The following is a 22963-nucleotide window of genomic DNA, read 5'->3' as shown; positions in this document are numbered from 1 at the left end:
TATTACACCTTTTGATGTGGTTGGCGTTTTGTAAAACAACAATGCCATTCGAAAAAAATCGCCTATTCAAAACTATATCAATTTACCTAATATTCTTTACTTCAGAGTGTAAGATTTTTCAAGGTATTTCCCTATTATGACGACTGTAGGTTTTGGAAAACATTTGGTCATGCAGGCACAATCATGTTTTTTCAATCCAATTTTGTTTGTGCCATGCAGGGGCGGAAATAAAAATAGTTATCACCCCAAATTTATATGGTAATTTCGAAGAAAATAAATTTGACAAGCAAAAAAAAGTAGTTATCGTCCCAAAATACATGTTTTATTCCGATTTTTAATTACTTACCATCATGAAAGAGCAAAAATAGTAGGGGGGGGGGCATTTGATATTGTGTTCCCCTACTATTTTGAGTAGGGGGGCACATCCCTCTGTCCCCCTGGGATTTCCGCCCATGCTGATGAGAACAAAAAAAGCTTAAGGTCTATATGGGATATACAGGAGTAATTTTGTACCTTGCTCTTCGCTCTTTAATGCGACTTATTCATTTTCTCTATCTCTCTCGCAGACCATATACTGCCTTGTAGAATGAAGCAATTATTGAATAAACATGTTCATGAATTCAACAAACCTCGCGCATGCATGCCATGTCAGTATAAAAGGATCTTTCAAATCGCGGTAATACCTCAACCTTCTCATAAGGAGCCAGTCCGTGATCTTATCTCATGCTTTCACCTTGACTTATTCACAAAAATCGGCTTACATTTCGACGCAATTTGCGTTAAAAAGATGGCTAATCAGTGGGAGCAGGCGACACAGTACTGAAGATTTCAACGAGCCTGATTTTACGCTTGAATGGAGCGGTCTTAGGGATGCAAATGGTTTAGCAATCCGTTTCATTTGTATCTATTTGGGTTTTTTTTTCCTTGCGACGTACGGATGATTTAAAAACAGAGAAAATCTATTGTCCAATTCCCGTCATGATAAAGAACAGTAAAGTAGTCGTTGTCGAAAATTGGTGAATAAAAACAGTACGTAAGTCCCTCATTTTGGACAAACGACATAATCATGGTTTTTTTCGAAATAATGCAAATCTTTAAAATTCAATCATGCCCGTCATCATTAACAGCAAAGTAGTCTTTGTCGAAAATTGGTGAATAAAACAGTAGGTAAGTCCCTCATTATTGACAGAAACAATCATTTTTAATAATGCACAATTTTAAAATTCAATAACTTCGTTATTTGTTATCCAATTTCGATCAAGCTTTCAGAATTTTGCTCTGCGAGTTTTACTCTATTTATTGAGATAGAAATATCTTCAGCCTGGTCATCCCTTTCAGTCGAGATCATCGTTCAATTGTTGAACTTTGTTTATTTCACGTATTTCGGATCGTCCCTTTGTTATTTCCAAGGTGGTTATAGTGAGAACTTTGTAGTAAGTTTCGTAGACATGTCAAAACATTATGGGATATTCGGAGAAGGATAAGCTTTCTCCATAGCCATGGTTTCACCAACGGGCGGCGACAGAACATTATGATAGGGAGGGGAACAAGACAATCTACAGGTGATGTCATATCATTTCTCAATTGAATCTAAGGGTATTGTTACGTGAGATCCAGATACTAGTGGTAAAATTTGACCAACCCCCCAAAAATAATAAAAGGGTTTTCACTTAAAATTGAAGGACAAATTTTCGGCGGAATATTTGACAAGCAAAAAAAAAGGTCCTCACATTCCAAAGGGGCAACACTTGAGTAAAAGCGGTATATTTACAGTAGAATTTTTTCTTTCCTCCCTTTCTTTCTTTCTTTCTTTCTTTCTTGTTACTCCTTCTTTCTATTTCTCCCGCTTCCTCTCCCCCTTTTCTCTAATAGGCACCCCTGAATGCATCTTCTGTTAAACATAGAGGATAGCTGTGTGCTTACTTTTAAAAAGTGGGCTTGGCACTTGTGAGTGAACTGTTTTTTTTTCTATAACCTCTTGAGGGGGCTCTTTCATTTCTATGAGTTAGAGGAAAGTAAGGGATTTACTACTAAGTGCTGACCGTTTGTCTCTGCATCACGAAGGTTATTTTTAAAAATTAGTAGAATGTTATGTCAATAACTAAAACTTGAGACAGCGCTAATGCTATAACTATAACTAGTAGTAAACTTTGACCACCACCCCCAAAATAATAAAATAAAAGGGTTTTCACTTAAAATTGAAGGTCAAATTTTCCGCGGAATATTTGACAAGTAAAAAAATGGTCCTCACATTCAAAAGGGGCAACACTTGAGTAAAAGCGGTATACTTACAGTAGAAATTTTGATAATGGCTTTCAAAAGTGGGGGACACGGGCTTACTGTGCCCCCCCCCCTGGATCCGCCACTGATACACACTACTTTTTGCAAAATCTTTCAGCCCACACTGCGAAAGAAATTTACATGAAATAGAAATGCAAAGTCTAAAGGGATGGTTTGATCGAACATCTAACACATTATAATTGGTCATGTATAGGTTCAAGCTTGTACAGCCAAGATGCAGAACGAATGTGAGATAACAAGCTTTTAGTCACCGAGTAGTCAATGATTGGTACTCTCTCCCAGCTGAAGCTCCCACAGTAGACAACTTCAAAATCAGGCTAGACTGACACTGGAATGATCGGCATTATGATTCTCACTATGTAGATATAAGAAGTCAATTTTCACCAACTTGCCCCACTGCCTCCTTAAACTTCTTGAAGCATGAAGGAAGCTGACAAGAAGAACTGGAAGCACGACTAGTGATTCGGCATTCTTCGAGTATTTGCAATAAGGTAAGCTATAAGTTTCAATAAGGCATACACCACTCATCATAAAACCTCTCAGCCCACAATGCAACAGAAAGATATATGGACACAAAGAACAAAATTATACCGAATCAGTGTCATCAATATTCATATAAAAATACAACTCTACACGTGGTGAAATAGGCAACAACATCAGCAATATTATACTACCCTTCATAGAATATTTCAGCCCATTTCAGAATAGCGGAATAAATGAATGCACACCACATACAGACAGGGGTATGTGTGAGAGACTTGACTCGCACGACCACACAAACTACTCATGAACACAAATTTAGATATTTTCTAGTTCAAGACAAAACATCTGATAAGGAAACACTAAATCATCTTTATCACATTTTTCGAATGAAATTATTTTATTATTATTACTATCAGTAAATGACACATTAAGCATAGAGAATTTTAAACCAATCTTCTACGACACACACACATATCTTTTTTTAATACACACTAAATTTCAGAATGTATACATAATATGTAGTACCTTTGAAAGGATGAAGATTTGCATGAATACACTGCTATATTCTATTGTTTTGGAATGTTTGAATGATGTTGGTCCTATAACTATTATGCTTATTTTTCAACACATGTAACTTTTCATTTCTCAACTGTGAATTTGTATTTTTCTGAAAAGAGATTTGTTGAACTTCTAATTCCTTTGAAAGAAAGTTTGGTTTGTTATGCATGCGATTCACACAGTAATATCTATTAAGGTAATACTCATACTTGGAACACAAAACATGGTTTATTATTCTCTGAAATATTTTCTATATCAAAGTTCCTAAAAGGGACTCTCTAATCTCCTTGCTGGATCTTCATGTAGCCCAAGAACAAGGTCCTGTTTTGGTGATAGGTCTACCACGGCTGCTGCACCATGCTAGTTGAATAAACTCCTCGCTTGCGAACTCACAATCTTTTCTTTTAAATCTCCCTTAAAATGATCATCACCTTGAAAGCACAAAACATAACTGCAATGCCAACATAGTCCAATCCTTCTTTGTTTGGAATAGTTACGTTAAATAGACAGTACAGTATAAAATTCATTATCAAAACTACTAACTAGTACTCTAAATACAGCCAGCCTCTTGGATATTACTAACACTAACATATGTATACTCATAATTTGCACACTCATATGTATCTGAAAGTAATATTTACACGTACTTGTATGAAATAAACTATAAGGATTTAATAATGTCTGCAGCAAATATTAATGCTTCTGTTCTCACTAAATGAGAAATATATTGCACATTAGACCAATAATAAATATACTAGTTTTCTTTACACAGGAGACAGGATATCAGATGTTGATATGTCTAATAGTTCTACACATTATGAGGAAAATGAATCAAATTAGAATACATTACTTTTCAGCCATTAAACTACATTTCATAATATCAAATGTAGGATTATTTACATGAATACAAGACATTATTCACAATCTGCATAAGCGAGGAGTCGTATGCTTACATCAAGAAAAGTAGGTCACACAAGAAGGAAAATTGACATACCACTGTCTAGTATCATTAAAGTACAAGTAATTCAATCTTAACAGGAAAGACTCAAATCATATAAATATGCAATATAAACAATAATATTACAAAGTTATAAAAATAAAATATAAATAATAACAAAGTAGAAGTACTTATTAAACAATATACAACTCTTAAGTCAGACGTAATACCCTAATTAATCTACCATGCATAAGACAATGTGCCTTTGTTTGGCAAATATTATGAAAGATGCATATAATAACAGTACTGTGTTTTTGTATACTTAGCTCTAGTTCATAGCCAAACATAACAGACATCCAAGAAATATATAAAGAATGCTCACATACATAGGTGAACATAAAGACTAGTTTCAATACGGCTAGCATGTGATGCATCCGTAACACACTGAGAGATTCCGATATTTGCATGAATATTCACACAGACTTCAAACAAGGATAGCCAGATTGAAGAAGTGCGATTCGGTCACACCATTATATTTCATGTCTGCTTGGTCTTTTCCACACGATCTCATCTCATTTCGTCCACAAGTTTGACCAATAACCATTTCTTCTATTGAATGCTTTCATCTCAATTCCAGTCAGATTCATACACAAATTCGCTAATGCACACTTTAATGGAACAGAACTTAGATTAGTAAAGATCAATTGTCACCTGATGAAATGGTGAAGATTAAAGGTGAAAGAAAGCAGTTGCAACAAACGATTCTTTTATGACAATGTCTTTTGAACAAAGGTTAATGGGAACAATATTATCACTGACCTACATCTGGTACATTAGTTAGTGTTAACTTATCATTGTGAAATCATGAAATCTTACCTGAAAACCGATAATTCTGATGATCACTAGCACTGAAAGGCATATGTGGGACAGTGTATTGATATTGTGTGGGGAAAATACCAGACATTTTGATGGAATTCTGTGCATATTTTGCTCATATCTCAGCTATTACGCATTTTTTTCCAGAGCCATTTGGCACATATTTTTTTTTATTTATACATATAAACACTTGGGTGGTAATTTTATTGGAATCTGTTTGAACTCATTTTGAGGTCATTACCACTAATGGTATTTGTCTTTACTGAGACCAAGTGGCAATTATCCTATCCTATCACTGTAAAGATGATTAGTTTCGGTGGAAGGTATCAACCAAGTGATGATTGCAGAGCTACCAAGTATCACACATTGTGCGTGAGACTCACCCATCCAGGGTCCGTCTCACGATCTCACGCATGGCACCCATTTTTCTCAGGCATCGAGACCCAACAGAAATAAAAGAGAAAAAGTAGCATTATTTGCTAAATTATACACACTGGCCGACTGCCTTCGCACGCCGTCGCATCTACCCCAGCACATGAGATAAATCGAGAGTGCAGTCAGTGCACAGCTAGTACAAGATGCGATGAATCGCATGGTTTTGTAGTTTGGATCATGATGAAGCCCATCTCGTGCAACATATCAACCAAATTGAAAGTAGACCTAGCAGACTTTGTCATAGTGGTTTTAGACTATCTAGGAACAAGATCACCTGTCAATAGACCTACTGTCAGTCGACCAGGTTCCTTTGTATGTATTGGTGGAAGCTGTGGGATTGTACTTACGCATAATCCCCATCTGGGGAAAAAGACCTTTGTTTCTGGGATTTTAAAGGTCATCCGGGTTTGGGAACGGACTGTGACTGGTGTGCCCCTAAACACTGACACAAGATTGGTCATTAAGGTTCCTTTGTTATGTATAGGCGGCAGCAGTAGTATACATCTTACACATAATCCACATCTGGGGAAATGGCCTTTGTTTCTGAGATTACAGTGGTCACTGCAGATTTGGGGGCAGACTGCCTCTAGTGTGCCCCTAAAACATGGTAACCAGGTTGGTCATAGAGGTTCCTTTGTATAAATTGGTGGCAGCAGTGGGATACTTCTTACACATAATCCCCATCTGCCGAAGTGATCTCTGTTTCATGGCTGACAAGGGTCACTGCGGATTGGGGCCAGAATACCTCTGGTGTGCCCCTAAAACATGGTCACGAGGATGATCATTCAGATTCCTTTACATATATTGGTGGAGGCAGTTGCATACATTTTACAAATAATTCCCTATCTGGCAAATTGACCTTTGTTTCTGGGATGACAGGAGTCTGGAATCAGACTGCAATTTGTATGACCGTAACATACTCTCAAGAGGTTGGTCATGCAGGCACGGAGGGTTCCTTGTATGTATTGGTGGCAGTAATAGGATAAATATATATTGGAACATTGGAATACGTTACCTCTTTCACTCAGACAATTACCATCTCCCTCTTCGTCTCCTCATTTACTGAGGCCATTTCTTTTTTCCAGTTCAGAGTATTAAGATTGCAAATTATACTTGATCTGTTCTTTCTGTTGTTGTAAGCACTTTGGGCATTTTGAGAAAAGCACAGTACATAAATAATGACAATAATAATAATCTTACACATAATCCTTATCTGGCACAGTGAACTTTGTTTCTGGGATGTCAAAGGTCAATGAGGGTTTGGGGTCAGACTGCAACTGGTGTGCCCCTAACATACTCTCACAAGTTTGGTCAACTGGCAATAGACCAACCGGCAGTTGACCAGGTCCTCTGTATTAATTGGTGGCAGCAGTTGGATTACACTTACATGTAATCCCTATCTGGTGAAGTGTTCGTTGTTACAGGATGTCAAATGTCACTGAGGGTTTTGGAACAGACTGCCGCTGGCGTGCCCCTATGACAGGGTGACAAGGTTAGTCACAGGTTCCTTTGTATTTATTGGTGGCAGCAGTTGGATTACACTTACATGTAATTCCCATCTGGTGATGTGTTCTTTGTTACTGGATGTCAAATGTCACTGAGGGTTTTGGGACAGACTGCCGATGGTGAGCCCCAATAACAGGGTGACAAGGTTGGTCATACAGGTTCCTTTGTATTTATTGGTGGCACGAGTTGGATTACACTTACATGTAATCCCCATCTGGTGAAGTGTTCGTTGTTACTGGATGTCAAATGTCACTGAGGGTTTTGGGACAGACTGCTGATGGTGAGCCCCTATAACAGGGTGACAAGGTAAGTCACAGGTTCCTTTGTATTTATTGGTGGCAGCAGTTGGATTACACTTACATGTAATTCCCATCTGGGGATGTGTTCTTTGTTACTGGATGTCAAATGTCGTTGAAGGTTTTGGGACAGACTGCCGATGGTGAGCCCTTATAACAGGGTGACAAGGTTGGTCATACAGGTTCCTTTGTATTTATTGGTGGCAGCAGTTGGATTACACTTACATGTAATCCCCGTCTGGTGAAGTGTTCTTTGTTACTGGATGTCAAATGTCACCGAGGGTTTGGGGACAGACTGTTGCTGGTGTGCCCCTATAACAGGGTGACCAGGTTGGTCATACAGGGTTCTTTGTATATATTTGTGGCAGCAGTGGGATACACCTTACACATAATCCCCATCTGGCGCAGTGATCTTTGTTTCTGGGATAACAAGGGTCACTGGGGGTTTGGGGTCAGACTGCGGCTGGTGTGTCCCCAGCACGCTGTCCCGAGGCTGGTCATTCATGGGAGGCGGCACCCATTCCCCGTCAATAAACTTCATCCGAGTGTTGCGGCTGTTGCGCTGACGGGCCTTCTGCACTTCTCTGTCGTCATGGGTCTACACAGGAAAGGCAAAATTTATTCAATAAAAATGAGATGAACACAACATCTACGTGATACATGGGCCACACAATAATTCCATAACACCTGGGTCCCGTTGCAGAAAGAGTTCCAATCAATCGCAACTCTAAAAATCATGCGCAACTTGATTTTCAACCAATCAACAGCGCGCATTTAGGACTTGCGATTGATTTTTTGACTTGCGTTTAAACGCAACTCTTTCTGCAACAGACCCCTGATGGGTGTTTCATACAGCTGTTAATAAGTTAAGAGCGACTTTACGAATGACTGGTGAACCTTTCTCACATGCCAAATAATCACAAATGAACATTTTATGGTGAATATCATTTCCCACAGCAAAGGATCACAAGGCGTTTTTAAAGGCGTTTTTAAAGTCACTCTTAACATACAAAATGCTTTATGAAACACCCACCAGATTCCATAAACTAACAACCTTTATGTACGTTTGTCTCCCATTTTAGCTTTTGAGGACCATTTCATGAAAGTTTCCAACAAAACAAAAGCTGACTAAGGGGGGCGTTGCAAGAAAATATTTGCAATCAATAGCAAATATTCTTTTGCAATTTTACCATTGATTGATCACTTTTAACTATAGAAAATCAGATTACACTTGTTTCAAGAAGCACATCAGCAATCAATCACAAATTCACAATTAATTGCACGGCATATGATTGATTTTGGGAACGAAAATATAATTGCAATTGATTGCAAATTTCTTGCAGTGCCCCATAAGGGATCAGCTTTGACAATTTGGTCACAGCACTCTAAGGTACATTTTGGTACATACAAAACTGACAGTGCTAATTAGCTTTATGATAAGTTGGCTTTTCACTGAATGTAATGATAGGAATAGTCTTCTGATACTCAAAACCATGTATTTTACTATTGTCAATGAGTGACTACTTTTCAGATATGAAAACCTTGTGAACTTCTGAAGGAGCCTCCACTTAGAGGCAGAAGTAGTAATTCACTAAGGCATGGAATAATTTTTCTGATTGTGTAAACCTTACATATTCTTATGCCATGGTCACATTTGTTCTACGGCGGCCGTACGGCGAGTCGAAAACAGCCGTTTTAACATTTTTTTTCCAACTACATATAGGTGGTTTGAATCAAAATTGATAAAACGGCTGTTTTCGACTCGCCGTACGGCCGCGTAGAACAAATGTGACCACGGTATTAGTAATAGCTAATCAGAAGAATCTTATGCAGGAGCTGTTCAGGAAATTTGTGAGAACAATCACCCTCAATAAATCTTTAATGCTGATGCTTTACACTATAAAGGTTCTTACGGAGTCTGACCTCATGTGGGAAACTTACCTCTCTTTCGGTTTGTTGCACCATAGCCCTGCCGGGGAGCCCTTCCCACACAGGTTGGGAGTACATCAGTTGCATGCTATGTCGAACCTCAGGGGACAGAGACTGCTCCAAAACCAGCACTACTTTAGCCCACTGTATGCAAAAACATATAATTCATAAAGCTAATTCACAAATTCTAAGGAATTACATAAAATATATCTGCTGAACCAAGAAGAATCCTATAATCCCAAGGTATCTTAAGGAAAAGTGCATCGATCATATTCATACCTAGCAGGATTTCACAATGGCTTTTCTGATCCCCAATTTGGACTAAAAATTGGCAATTGAAATGATTAAGGATAAAATGGTCCTCAATGGCTGCCAAATGGCTGTTTTTCATAGACACACACAACAACACAAGGTAACATGATTCATAACAAAGTATGCAATAATAACACACATATTGTTGGCGTTTATCCGAACGGTCATATCAGTCAATTTTGGTCAAAAAATTGATTTTGAGATTTTTGCAGAAAATGAATGTACAAATCCTATTCTATTCATAAATGAATTTCTAGGCAGCAATTTATTTTAGTTTCTAAGATATGAGGGGATTTTCACGGCGATGCCATACAATTTTTTAAATAAAATGCGCAAATCCTATTGGAAATGTGTACTGTAGCAGAGCGATACAACGTTTTGACTGACCGCGATTTCAGTGCGCACGGTCAACCAAACTGTCGTATTGGCCATCTGCACAGCATTGACTTTCACATGAAAAATGATACTTTTTGACTGACCACGCGCATTGAAATCATCGTCAGAGTTGTTGTATTCCCTCTGGCGTTTTTGTACAGGGGAAATCTAAAGTACTCAAACTGAAATTACAAGCGCGGAGCTCTTTTGCAATATTATCTATAATCCTTGGTTTTGTGTAAAAATAAGGATACCACTGTCAAGCAATTGTCTTGGTCTTTCCAACCATGTATTTTATAGCAATGAATATGTTGTAAGGCCGGAGAACTAAGTGTGAAATTATAGTAAACTTTGAAGTCGATTTTCTCTGAAATTGGTTTTCAACCGTGGTATGTGGATACGACGGTTCGGATGACCGCCATCAATATATCTATGTACAAAATCAACAAAAGAATAGCCTCCTTGATTGAAGATGCTTGCAGATTGAAATGTAGTCTTAGCAATACCAGCTTGAATACCATGGATCAGAAATAAAATTTTCTGAAGTTGTAAAATTTTGAAACATTAGCAAAAATATTTTCCCCATAATTTACATATTCTTTTCCGACTCAAATCATACTTCTAGAGAATCCAATCCACTTTTTCGCATGCCTATTACTTATACTGCTCATACTCCTAATGCTATTACTACTATTAATAATAATTATGATGATAATAATCATGATAATGATCATAATACTACTAAAGATAGGGACCTACCTGTCTCTGCCACTCATAATCAGCATTGGCAATTGTACTGAAGGTGTTGCCCATCATAGCAATAAGCATGTTGACTAGGAGTAGTGTCACAAGCACCATGTAGACAAAGAACAAGAACTGAGGAAGACGAAATAGAGATGAACAATCATTTATCATAACAAATTAAATCAAATTATCTATTTCATTTCCATTCAAGCATGATACAAAGTAATACATGTATATATCAGATACAAATTGATGGCTTGTCATTTTAAAGAAAATCAGTACAAAATAAAGCAGATTGAAATGAGGCTGCCAACACAAGCACTGCTTTTTTAAGTACCTGTATAGAAATAAATGGGTACTTAACATGATACATGCATATAAGAAAGAAAAAGGGAGAAAAAATGCACATGACACACGAAGGCATGCTTTTGTGTTGTGACGTATATATAATGAAGTAATGGAAATTTTGTTCATAAATGCAAAATGTAAGAAAGAAATGGATTAATCATTAATGTAGGGCATATGTGCTGAAGACAATACTGTGCATTATTTGTTGGTATCTTCAACATGCCTGGGAAGGAAAACAGGCACCTTGTAGGAAATGTTTCACAAAAATACACATTGAAAGTCAAAATAGATGGTAAATAAGGAAAACACTACAAAACAATAGATCTTTGTAAAATAATCATCACACATTTTGTGGGTTTTAAGGGATCTGGACACACACCAACGTGTATTTTAAAAGGTAAATTTGCAACTTCATCTACACCTACGCCCCGTCTTACAATGGATTGCGATTGATCCGATCAATCACAACTATGGACGGCAAGCAATGTCAACATCAATTATGCATGTTTGTTCAAAATGTTTTCTAACTATGATGTATATTCATGCATTGTTTTCTTTAAAAATTCACTGTACTTCTCTTTGTTTACAAAAGACATTGTGCGAATTTCCTGAAGAAAAATCAACGACACTGATGGATTTCGATAGAGTTGAGATTGGATAAATAGCAACTCTTTGTAAGATGGGGCCCAGATGTTGATGGAAAAAGCCGATGAAATAGCAATCACATCAATTGTGCCATTAGCCTAAATAGCAATTAGAATAAGAAGGTGCTAGACCAAGTATAGTACCGACCATAAGACTAACATGATAGTAGACCAAATGGATATAGCCCATGTGGTCTTAGACTATCTGATAAGTAGCCCAAGTGCTTGTTGACCAAGTAAATATTAACCATTCTGGGCCTACCTTAGCCATGTGCGGGTAACGGGTCCTATCAAACTCCTCATAAACATCTCCAAACTCTCCGAGGGACATGACGAACATGTTGACGGCTGAATCGATGAAGTTAGTTTCAGCACCCATGGAGGATAGGAACACAATATGCATTGCTACAAAGAAACAGAGTTGACACAAAATAATCATCATTTGTAAAAACAATGCTTATTTCATTGATCACTTAAAGATCTTTCTCAGCTTGCCAGTTCAACAGAACCCGACAGACAACAATTTGTTAAATAATGTTTGCCAAATATAGTGAATGTTTCATATTCCTTTGTATTCCTTGTAGATCTACTGATGAGTTTAGAATTTTATCTTATATTTGTCTTTTATTGAAAAGCATATTTACAATGGTCACAGTAGTATATGAATTTTCCTAATCACATTGGTCAAGTATACCCAACAAAAACATTAAAATAATTGAAAAGAGAAACGAAAAAACACTGAAAAGGTTCATCATCATCACCACCACCATTATCATCATTATCATCATCATCATCATCGTCATCATCATCACCACCATCATCATCGTCGTCATCATCATCATCATCACCACTATGATCATGATCATGATCATCATGATCATTATCGCCATCATCATCATTGTATTCATCATCCTCATCACTGTCATCATTTTTACATGTAACATTTTTATTATCATCTGTTTAAAGGTACCAGAGGGGGAATCGATGTCAAGGAGAACAGTGGTTTCATTCCATAAAAAATATGGCAGGCGACACACTAAGGGGAACCAAATCCATGTGTGTGTGTGTGTGTGGGGGGGTGAATGATGGGAGAGAACAAAGGATTTCCTTCTAATTTTCATCATTCTTATCTCCTCATAGTGAACTTACCTTGTGAGAAACCAATGAAGAAGATGAGATAGAGAAGAAGAAACTTGAGCAGATCCCCTTGAATCATCTTATATATCATGAAGATAAATGGACCAACCAAGGCATATACCCTGCAGAGGAAAGTATGCAGATAGTTAAAAAGAGGGATTCAGTTCAAGCATGAAAAGTATGGAGCACAGTAAAGCTTCTGACTTTGAAACAGAGGGTCGTGGGTTGAAATCCAAGGAATGGCGTAATTTCCTTCAGCAAGAAATTTACCACATTGCGCTCCACTCAACCAAGGTGAGGTGAATGGGTACCCGGCAGGAGTAATTCCTTGAATGCATGAGCGCTGAAAGGAAGCTCGAGCTAAAGCCGGGGTAATAACAACTACGCGCCTCGGAATAGAATATGTTTAGATAGATGGCACTATATAAAGGCTTATTATTATTATTATTATTAAGAGTGGAATCTGTCCAAATGTTTTTTCCCCTTTTTTTTAAAGATTAAATGTTTACAGTTTGTTTTAATATGTTTGATATTCAGGAGCTTCTTCTATGGTATCTTTTCTGTGTTATCCTCTGTTTCCCATGGGTTTTCTTTGGATAATCACAATAATAAAGTCAAGTGCATACCTAACGATCCGATATGACACAATTTTTTTATAAATCACATTTTGCATTAAATGTCAAAGTTCCAAGAAGTATACTTTATTTAAAGTTCAGAAAAAAACTTCACAAATAATAAAATCATAATTTTAGTGTTCAGTAAGCCTTGTGGTCAGAGTAAACTCTACATCTACTTCAAGTGGCAGCCGATGATGAGGTCATTACTTGGAATTGAATTTGCTTTTATTCCTACATGGAGGATCAAACTAGACTGAATTTCAATTTCAGTAGTCCTACCACCGTTTTGAACTCTAATCGCTAAGATTTTATTAGTGGGAATGTTCATATCAAATGTTATACAATTTCTTTGAAATTTGGATAACAACAAATTAATTGTGCAATAAGTAAATGCTGATTCTACAAAATAAACTCTGGTGAGACTTAAAGGGGAAGTTCACCCTGACAAAAGGTTTATTGTAAAAATAGCATAAATTGCCGAAGGTTTGAGGAAAATTCATCAAATAATTAAAAAGTTATTAGAATTTCAATTATTTGATTTGTGACGTCATATGTGAGCAGCACTCCTACACAGCAAATGGTAAAAAAATCAATGAAATGTCATTTTCTCAGAAAATTGAAAATGGTTTTCACTGTACCTTTTGCATATCAATAGACAAATTATTTCACACTCGATCATGAATAAAAAACAAAATTAGGTCATCAGAAACCATACAAAATTTGAAATTCATGCATTTTATATTACATAACAGATTGGGCAGCTGCTCGTTTATGACGGCACAAATCCAAAACTTTGAACTCTAATAACTTTAATGGATTTTCCTCAAACCTTCACCAATATTTTTTACTATTTTTTCTATTTTTACAACAAAGTTTTCTTCAGGGTGAACTTCCCCTTTAAAGATAAATTCCAGTTTTGGAAACGATCTCAAAATGACATTTTATAGAATCTAATATAATGACCACCCAAGTGTCTGTTTGTATGAATAAAAAAAAAGAGCCAAAGGATTCTGGATAAAATTGTGTAATTGCTGAGAAATAAGCAAAATAAGCACGGATTCGGTCACTTCCGTCGGGTTTTTATTCCAGCAATAATAATACACTGTCCCACGTGTGCCTATCTGTGTTGGTGATCTTCAGTGTGAACGTTTTTCAGCGTAGATTTCAAGATTTCACAAAGTTCAGTTTATGTAACTGTACCAGATCTAGATCCTCGATGATATTCTGACAATTAAGCCTGATTTTACAGACTTTCTCATAAAAATCAGTGTTTACTGCAACTACTGGCATTTCTCTTTAAGGATCAAGAATTGGGGTACAAACCTCAAGAAGAAGAGAAAGTACGGACATGCTGTGAGCACACAGAGGATGATAAGCACATCTTCATAATATGGAGCACAGGGTGGAATCCGTCCGAAGCACGCCAGGATTATAAAGCAGCAAGACAAGAGGAACATAGCCTTGGCTGGGGCATTGCGCTGTAAAGGAGAGATAATTGATAATTCTTAATAGGGAATTACTGATTCCGTGTGTTGCTTAAGCACCTTAGGAAAGTCTGGGCCACGTCTTTCTCACATTGAATTCGCATGAGACTTTTCAATACAAATCCTCACATTTCATCATATACAACTCGTGTCAGTGACATAGTAGTAATAATAATAATAATAATAATCTGCTTTTATATAGCGCTTAATACATCGAAACGAGGTGTCTAAGCCCTTTACAGTTATATTATTACCCCGGTCATCGGATTCAATCAGTCATTCTTGCACACAATGTACAGTGTATTCACATCCTCTACTCCCTGGGTAGTATTTCAGTCAGTCGCCGGTGAGGTGCACACAGTACTGGACAAGCTAAAATCACTTTTACATACTACCGTGTACCCATTTAGCACTTAAATAGAACTTACCAGTACATTCCAGTAGAGCTTTCTCAGGTGGTGAAACTCTCTTGCAGCAAAGTAAAGAAACGTGATGGCCCCAATCAAAGTCAAGCACTCGAATGTGAGACGAACCTGAAACATATCAAACCGTTCAGAACATTTCATGTTAACATGTGTTTTCTTTAACTTTACTCTCAAAGTTCATTACACATTGAGAAAAAAAATGCTTAATACTCTGAAAATGTATTTTGACAGTCAAATGCTATTCTACTGTCATATTTCAAATTTAGCCCATGCAATTATGACACCCATTCGGCTTGCCATATACCAATTTGATGTAAGATTGTGCACAGTCATGCAACAACTTAAAGGGGAAGTTCACCCTGAAGAAGACTTTGTTGTAAAAATAGCAGAAAAAATGGTAAAAAGTATTGGTGAAGGTATGAGGAAAATCCGTTAAAGAGTAAGAAAGTTATTAGATTTCAAAGTTTTGGATTTGTGACGTCATAAAGGAGCAGCTGCCCCATGTGTTATGTAATATAAAACGCATGAATTTCAAATTTTATATGGTTCCTGATGACTTGATTTTGTTTTCTATTCATGATCAGGTGTGAAATGATTTTTCTATTGATATACAAAAGGTACAGTAAAAACCATTTTCAATTTTCTGAGAAAATGACATTTCATTGATATTTTACCATTCGCTATGTAGGAATGCTACTCGCATATGACGTCACAAATCAAATAATTGAAATTCTAATAACTTTTTAATTATTTGATGAATTTTTCTCAAACCTTCTGCAATATTTTTCATTATATTTTTTTCTGCTATTTTTATAATAAACTTTTTGTCAGGGTGAACTTCCCCTTTAATGAAATCTGTACCAGGTTAAAGGGTACATTAAAGGGACAGATAGAAAAAGAGAATATTTCCTTCTGCAGGCATCCTGGTATATAATATATATGATCATAATAAAGTGTATATTTAACTTTGGTGAAGGGGCTGTAATGTGAACTTTACCAGAATACCATGGAACATTACAATATTATGAAAGTGTAGAAGTCATTGACAGCATTTTTATGGTATGCCTTATTGAAATATGGCATAACAGGGGTTAGGATTTATATTTAAATCTAGCACCTTCTTTCCATCACCACTGTTTTGGGGTGCTTGCATTAATATAATCTAGAAATGATATGGAATTGAGACATGCACTTTTGGTTGGGGGTATTTACCAAAACCTAATACAGGTCTTAAAGATAAAAGAAAAAAAAACAGTTGTCATAACGACCTCATAATTAGTTCAAACAGAATCCAAGAAAATTACCACCTAAGTGTTTTTATGCATAAATAGAAATTATGTGCCAAATGGCTCTAAAAGAAAAGGTGTAATTGCTGAGAAATTACCAAAATAAGCAAGAAATTCCATCAAACGTTGGGTATTTTTGGCAAGCAATGTTAATACAAAGTCCCAAATACACTTTTTCGGTGTTAGTGATCATCAAAATTATCAGCTTTGAGCTAATTAAGATTTAATGATTTCACAAAGATAAGTTCACATTACTGTACCAGATCTAGATAGATGATATGGTTACAGCTAAACTTATTTAAAAGGCTTTCCCATGAAATAACCGTTTGTTGCAAATACTGTCTTTTACCTTGAATAATTTTCAGTTAGCACACTGTGTTTAAGACTTACCTTATCCTGCACTGTTTCTGTATAGAGAAGATAACACCTATTCCACTCCTGCACTACCGTTGTATTCCCAAATTCGTCTGTGACATTGACATCTCTAGCATAACGGTCCTGGCAAGCAAGATACAATGAATAGTAAGAAAATGATAACCGTTAGTAAATATAATTGGGACAAACTATAATTTCCAAGGCAATTTGGATGTGGCTATCTTTCTAAGGTGAAGCCGAGGAATGACATCTGCATTCATATCGCCAAGGTAGTGATAGGCCGTTGCCTGCACTGAAACCAAAAGGTGATTATTTGCTTTATATTCCACATTGAAATGATACAATCTAGCAAATAAGAGCCTATCTTAAAAGTTGACAACTAAATTTATATATTGTTAAATAGGTCCTTTTTCAAAAATTAAATAAAAACAGCTAAATTTGTAATTACTGAAAAAAGAATGAAGTGAATAAGGCAAGAGTACTTAGGCAATGAAAATAAAATATAGACAGTACACATTGCCGCTCACTTTTACCCAAGATGCTAGTTGATACACAAAACGATATACTTTCATTCAAAACATATTCCAGGTAACGGTAAAGTTTGTTGTGACTCCCTTTGCAAATCAAAGCTGTTATCTTAAGATATTATTGTAATATTATGATATCATGGCCATCCCCAGAGGGAGAGGAGGGGGGGGGGGGGTGTGCAAAGGGTCGAACGCACCTCCCCTAGACAATTTTTTACTTTTTTTTTGGTTGTCAAATTTCTCCTGACCAAAATTATTTTTGTTTTGGTAGTAAAACACTGAAACCCTTTTTTTTGCTCGTCAAATTTATACCAGCACCCACTCTTAAAAAAAAGGTCCAAGGGCCACCAGCAGCAATGCCTGACGTTGGAATTGGTAATTTTTTGTCTCTTTTTCCCCCAAAAAGCACCACCCAATGGGCAATGGGCATATGTGATTCACTGAATAGTAAGGTACATCAAAAGAATGAGAAATATAGTACAGCTTTGACATTGTTATGGAGCATTTTTTCATTCAGAAAAATGAAAAGCTTTATTTATTCAGCATAGTCAAGAACCTCTGGCAATAAGGGCTACATAAATCCAGCTATTCTAGTTATTATTATTACCTTGCCTGGACGCATATAAAATGCTGTCGTCAGAAGCATCAAGTAGAGCACGAAGAGTCCCATGCGAAGGTAAAATTGGAACCGCCCAAATGTCTTCCATTTTTCATGAAGCAATTTGGTCATCAGACCTTTCATTAAGCCAAGATGATCAATGTCAGACTGAAAAAAAAGAAACAGGGAATACCATTAATTGAATGGTGTGTCATAAAAGTGAGTGCATAGAATTAAACTTGCATTTTCTTAAGTTTCAAGTATTTGGGTACCATGTTTAGATTAAAAATGATTTCAATCCAATACCTGGAAATGAATTGTAGTCTGAAAACAATAATTCAGAAGTATATACTGAATATCCTCAAAAAGTGACAAATCTCAACCACTATTTGAAAACAATATTACTTGCCATTTCTGTTTGTCATAATCCTTAAGGGCTAAAATCTGGTTAAATCTAATAATTCCAAATAGTGAGTTGATATATACCATGGATCCTACTAGTAGGATCCATCATTATACTAAATACTTCTGAAACAGGATGTTTTATAATGATTTTCACGTGTGGGCCAATCTTCTCTGCCACAATGTGCCACCTTGTGACAGAGTTAAGTTACAATGCTGTTCACACATAATCAGCACTTATTGGGGCCATAATCGGATTTCATCAGCCCCTAAATTTGATTGTTATTTCAGCATTTTATTGTGATGGAAATGTTTTCCTTAATATTTTGGTGGCCGCAGTGGGATATATGCCGTTAAATTTAATCGCTTATTTCAGCATTTTATTGTGATGGAAATGGTTTCCTAAATATTTTGGTGGCAGCAGTGAGATATTGGCCCCTAAATTTGATTGCATTTTTCGGCATTTTGTGATAGGAAAATCTCCTTACTATTTTGGTGGCAGCAGTGGGATATATGCCCTGAAGTTTAATCACTTATTTCAGCATTTTATTGTGATGGAAATGGTTTCCTAAATATTTTGGTGGCAGCAGTGGGATATTGGCCCCTAAATTTGATTGCATTTTTCAGCATTTTGTGATAGGAAAATCTCCCAACTATTTTGGTGGCAGCAGTGGGACATTGGCCCCTAAATTTGATTGCATTTTTCAGCATTTTGTGATAGGAAAATCTCCATACTATTTTGGTGGCAGCTGTGGGATGAAATCTTCATTTAACCTGTTGGAAATGTGATCAAATGTAAGAGATCCCTGTTTAACCCACTAACTACTGAAACCATATCATGATACCTATGGAAATCACAGCATTACGAAAATTTCCCGTTTGATTCTCGACCTCACTTCGGACTGCAAACTGCGGCATGACGAAAATCTCGCGTTTGAGGGCTGTATACCCCATTTTTCCTTATCATCAAATATCTTCTCCCAGTAATACAAATCCTATTGCCCTCAAGCATGAAATTTAAGTATAGAAACACCCGTTTCTTGACCTCGGTCCGAAGATAATTCACCCCAGCATCTATACAGTCACAGCAGGGGGCCACACACGATGGATTGCAATGTGTGTAGTTCCGGCGAGCGCATGGATGTATACACGCGTTGATAGAAAGTTTTTTCTTTCTTTCTTTCCTTCCTTCCTTCTTTCTTTCTTTCTTTCTTTCTTTCTCTCTCTCCCTTCCTTTCTTTCTTTCTTCCTTCCTTTCTTTCCTTCTTTCTCTCTGTCTGGCTGTCTAATTCTTTTCTTTCTAGACTTATTTTCTTCATCCACCCCCTTTCTACACCTCTAAAGAACGTGCATTTGCCAATCATATCTGTAGTAAGGCCTATAAATGCCCTTTTCTCAAAGTTGAGGTGTAGGCCTATACATAGAACATTAAAATACAAAGACCAGCATTATGAATCACAATGTTTGGATAGCATTTCAATGTTCTATTCGGTTACACTTCGTAATTCCGAAGGTTCTTTATTCCGAAGGTTCGTAATTCCGAAACACGTATATTGCCTATACCTCGATGTTCGTTAATCCGAAAAAGAAAAAGGGTTCGTTAATCCGAACATTTGTGGCGTAATTCCAACGGTTCGTTATTCCGAAGGTTCGATAATCCGAAAACGAAATAAGGTTCGTTGTTCCGAAGGTTCGTTAATCCGAAAACGAAATAAGGTTCGTTGTTCCGAAGGTTCGTTTATCCGAAAACGAAATAAGGTTCGTTGTTCCGAAGGTTCGTTGATCCGAAAACGAAATAAGGTTCGTTTTTCCGAAGGTTCGTTAATCCGAAAGCGAAATAAGGTTCGTTGATCCGAAAACGAAATAAGGTTCGTTTTTCCGAAGGTTTGTTGATCCGAAAACCAAATAAGGTTCGTTAATCCGAAAACGAAATAAGGTTCGTTAATCCGAAAATAAAATAAGGTTCGTTAATACGAAAAATGAAAAGCGGGAAAGCAGAGGCAGCGGCAAGGGGAGGGGGGCGGGGGACACTGTTGCCGTTCAATTATTATGAGGATGGGAAGGCAAGGGCGGCCGAACGAATTTTCGTTGGGAGGTAAAGCCAAAAAATGAAACTCATACGTCAAAATGGGCACTTTGGTGATATTTTTACGTTAAGATTATCATCTGCTTGAAGTCATTGTGTGTTTGATAGTGATTAAGTAGAGAAAAACTATGTTGAAGTGACTTCTTATTATGGCAAAATGTATATTTAGGCTTTATTTTTCGGGAGAGAGTATAATGAGCGAGCGGCTTGGTAAAACAAATTCAAAGGTGAAGTTGTAAAACGTTTTGGGGGTCAATTATTCTTAAAATGGCAATATTGCGAGGTGTTGCGAGCGTGAATCACAAGCTAAAACTTTAGGGTATTTCAATAAAAAATGAAAATAAGTTTTTGAAAATCCGAGCAGATTTCTGCTGTCATTAAAAAGATGTGCATCTAACTAAAGAATTAACACGAGCGCAAAAGGCGAGCTTAAACATACTGACCAGAAAAGGAACCTGTTAAAGAAAACATTTAGTGACCTCTTTAGGGTGCATATTTCACCAATCGAATGAGAGTGCGAAGCGCAAGCTGAAAATTTGCAATATTCCAGCCTGAAAACTTAACTTGTATACTTTAAAAAGAGTATTTCATTTCGAAAAAACATGAAAAACAGCATGTTTATTTTTTCCCATTTTGGAAAATATTAATTTCCCTGTTTTTTATTTCATTTTTGGGGTGCAAGTGCCCCCTGCCTCCCTCCCGGCGGATCAAGCTTTCGTCAAATAGGGGGGGGGCAATTTTTTTCAGCCATATTTTCCTCGATCGGCAGCTTAAAGTTGATTTTTGTTTGTTTCTTTGAAAGGGTAGTCCTAACAGTCAATAATTAGCTTTATACTTATAAAGTAAAGTAAATTATGTAATAACATGATAAACCCTTTTTAAATAATGCGAGCTATATATTTTTTTAATATGATGGGCAATATGTTTGTGATCTTTAAAACGAGATGCCTATGTAACTAAATTTAGATAATAACTGCGAGCAAGAAGCGCGAACAGAAATTTAAGATATATAACCTCAGACCTGATCTAAAGGGGACATTTTAAGAACTTTTTGCAGTTAGCTATGAAGACGATGCGTGTTTCAACCAATGGCGGCGGAACATATTTTCCTTTTTTTTGGGGGGGGGGGGCAAAGCAAAAAAGGGGCCAATAGGGGCAATTTGGTGCAAACGGATATTTTCACCATGAGATTATCACCTGTGTAAACAGGTTGTGTGTTTTGTAGTAATTAAATTGAGCAATTTTTTTTAAGTGATCACTAAAGTTATATATTTACGTTTCATTTCTGCGAGCGTAGCGAGCAAGCGGTTTGGGGAAAAAAATCAAATCTGAAGATGTAAAATTCGCTTTTTTGAGCAATTACTGTTAAAAGGGCATCCTTGTGACATGTTGCAAGCGAATCACGTGCTCAAACTTTTGGAAATTTCATGTATTCCTAGAATGATAATAATGATAATATTGATATAGATATCATTTACCCAGGGAAGCCACTTCAGTTCTGAAAACTGTTCTCCCAGCCATTATTATTATCATTTTTACAAGAATGCTTTAGAATGTCCAGTTTTCAGGTTGGAATATCACAAATTTTAAGCTTGCGGTTCGCGCTCTCATTATTTAGTTCGTGAGATATATATTCTATTCATGAGTCACTAAATGCAGTCCTTAAAAGATTACTTTCTGAAGCCTGTTGCATAAAACTTTTTACCTGAGAAAACTCTGGTAAAAACTGAAAACTAAGGTTAGTCTGATTTCCGCCACTGCATGACTTTAGCACAGGGCAAAAACTCCTGTAAAAACAACCTGAGTTTTCTCAGGTAAAAAAGTTTTATGCAACGGGCCCCAGGTCAGTATATAAACATATTACAGCTTGCCCTCGCATTAATTCTTTAGAAAGATACACATCTTTCTCACGATTACAAAAAAATGCTCCGAATGTTCACTTCACGTCTTGTTACATGAAATGTCTACTAGTTTGAGCTTGCAATTCGCGCTTTCAACATCTCACAAGGATCATTATTAGTATTATTTTTTATTTTATTACCAGCAGAAGCTTTTATTTAAAATGACATCCCCTCCAATACAAATCCTATTATCTAGAGGTTACTCGCACGCGACCAACACACTTGACCCCCTGCATCTTTAAACCATTTGCTTAGGCAGCAATTGCTCAGATAAAATCGAAATTAGCCTATGCTTGATCAGGGCGCCTATATTCATAATGAAATACATGCTTTTGGCCACAACACACACATGTATCATCGATCGTTATTACTATCATTGCA

The 22963-nt window shown here is 36.7% G+C and overlaps 1 protein-coding gene across 1 annotated transcript in view; it reads right to left on the bottom strand.

The window, feature by feature from the left end:
- Positions 1–3460: 3460 nt before the first annotated feature.
- Positions 3461–22963, bottom strand: part of LOC121425428 (transient receptor potential cation channel subfamily V member 5-like) — a 32968-nt gene continuing 13465 nt past the window's right edge. The window contains exons 8-16 of the mRNA XM_041621476.1: positions 18203–18361; positions 17084–17191; positions 15411–15515; positions 14822–14976; positions 12894–13003; positions 12007–12149; positions 10768–10884; positions 9334–9465; positions 3461–7990 (exon numbers count right to left, since the gene is read on the bottom strand). Of these exons, the coding sequence (XP_041477410.1) occupies positions 7775–7990; positions 9334–9465; positions 10768–10884; positions 12007–12149; positions 12894–13003; positions 14822–14976; positions 15411–15515; positions 17084–17191; positions 18203–18361 (1245 nt within the window). The 3' untranslated portion in view covers positions 3461–7774. The remainder of the gene's footprint in view (positions 7991–9333; positions 9466–10767; positions 10885–12006; positions 12150–12893; positions 13004–14821; positions 14977–15410; positions 15516–17083; positions 17192–18202; positions 18362–22963) is intronic.

The sequence above is a fragment of the Lytechinus variegatus genome, chromosome 12 (genome assembly GCF_018143015.1).
Source record: "Lytechinus variegatus isolate NC3 chromosome 12, Lvar_3.0, whole genome shotgun sequence".
In the NCBI taxonomy this organism is placed as follows: Eukaryota; Metazoa; Echinodermata; class Echinoidea; order Temnopleuroida; family Toxopneustidae; genus Lytechinus; species Lytechinus variegatus.
This window is presented reverse-complemented; position numbering and strand designations above follow the sequence as displayed.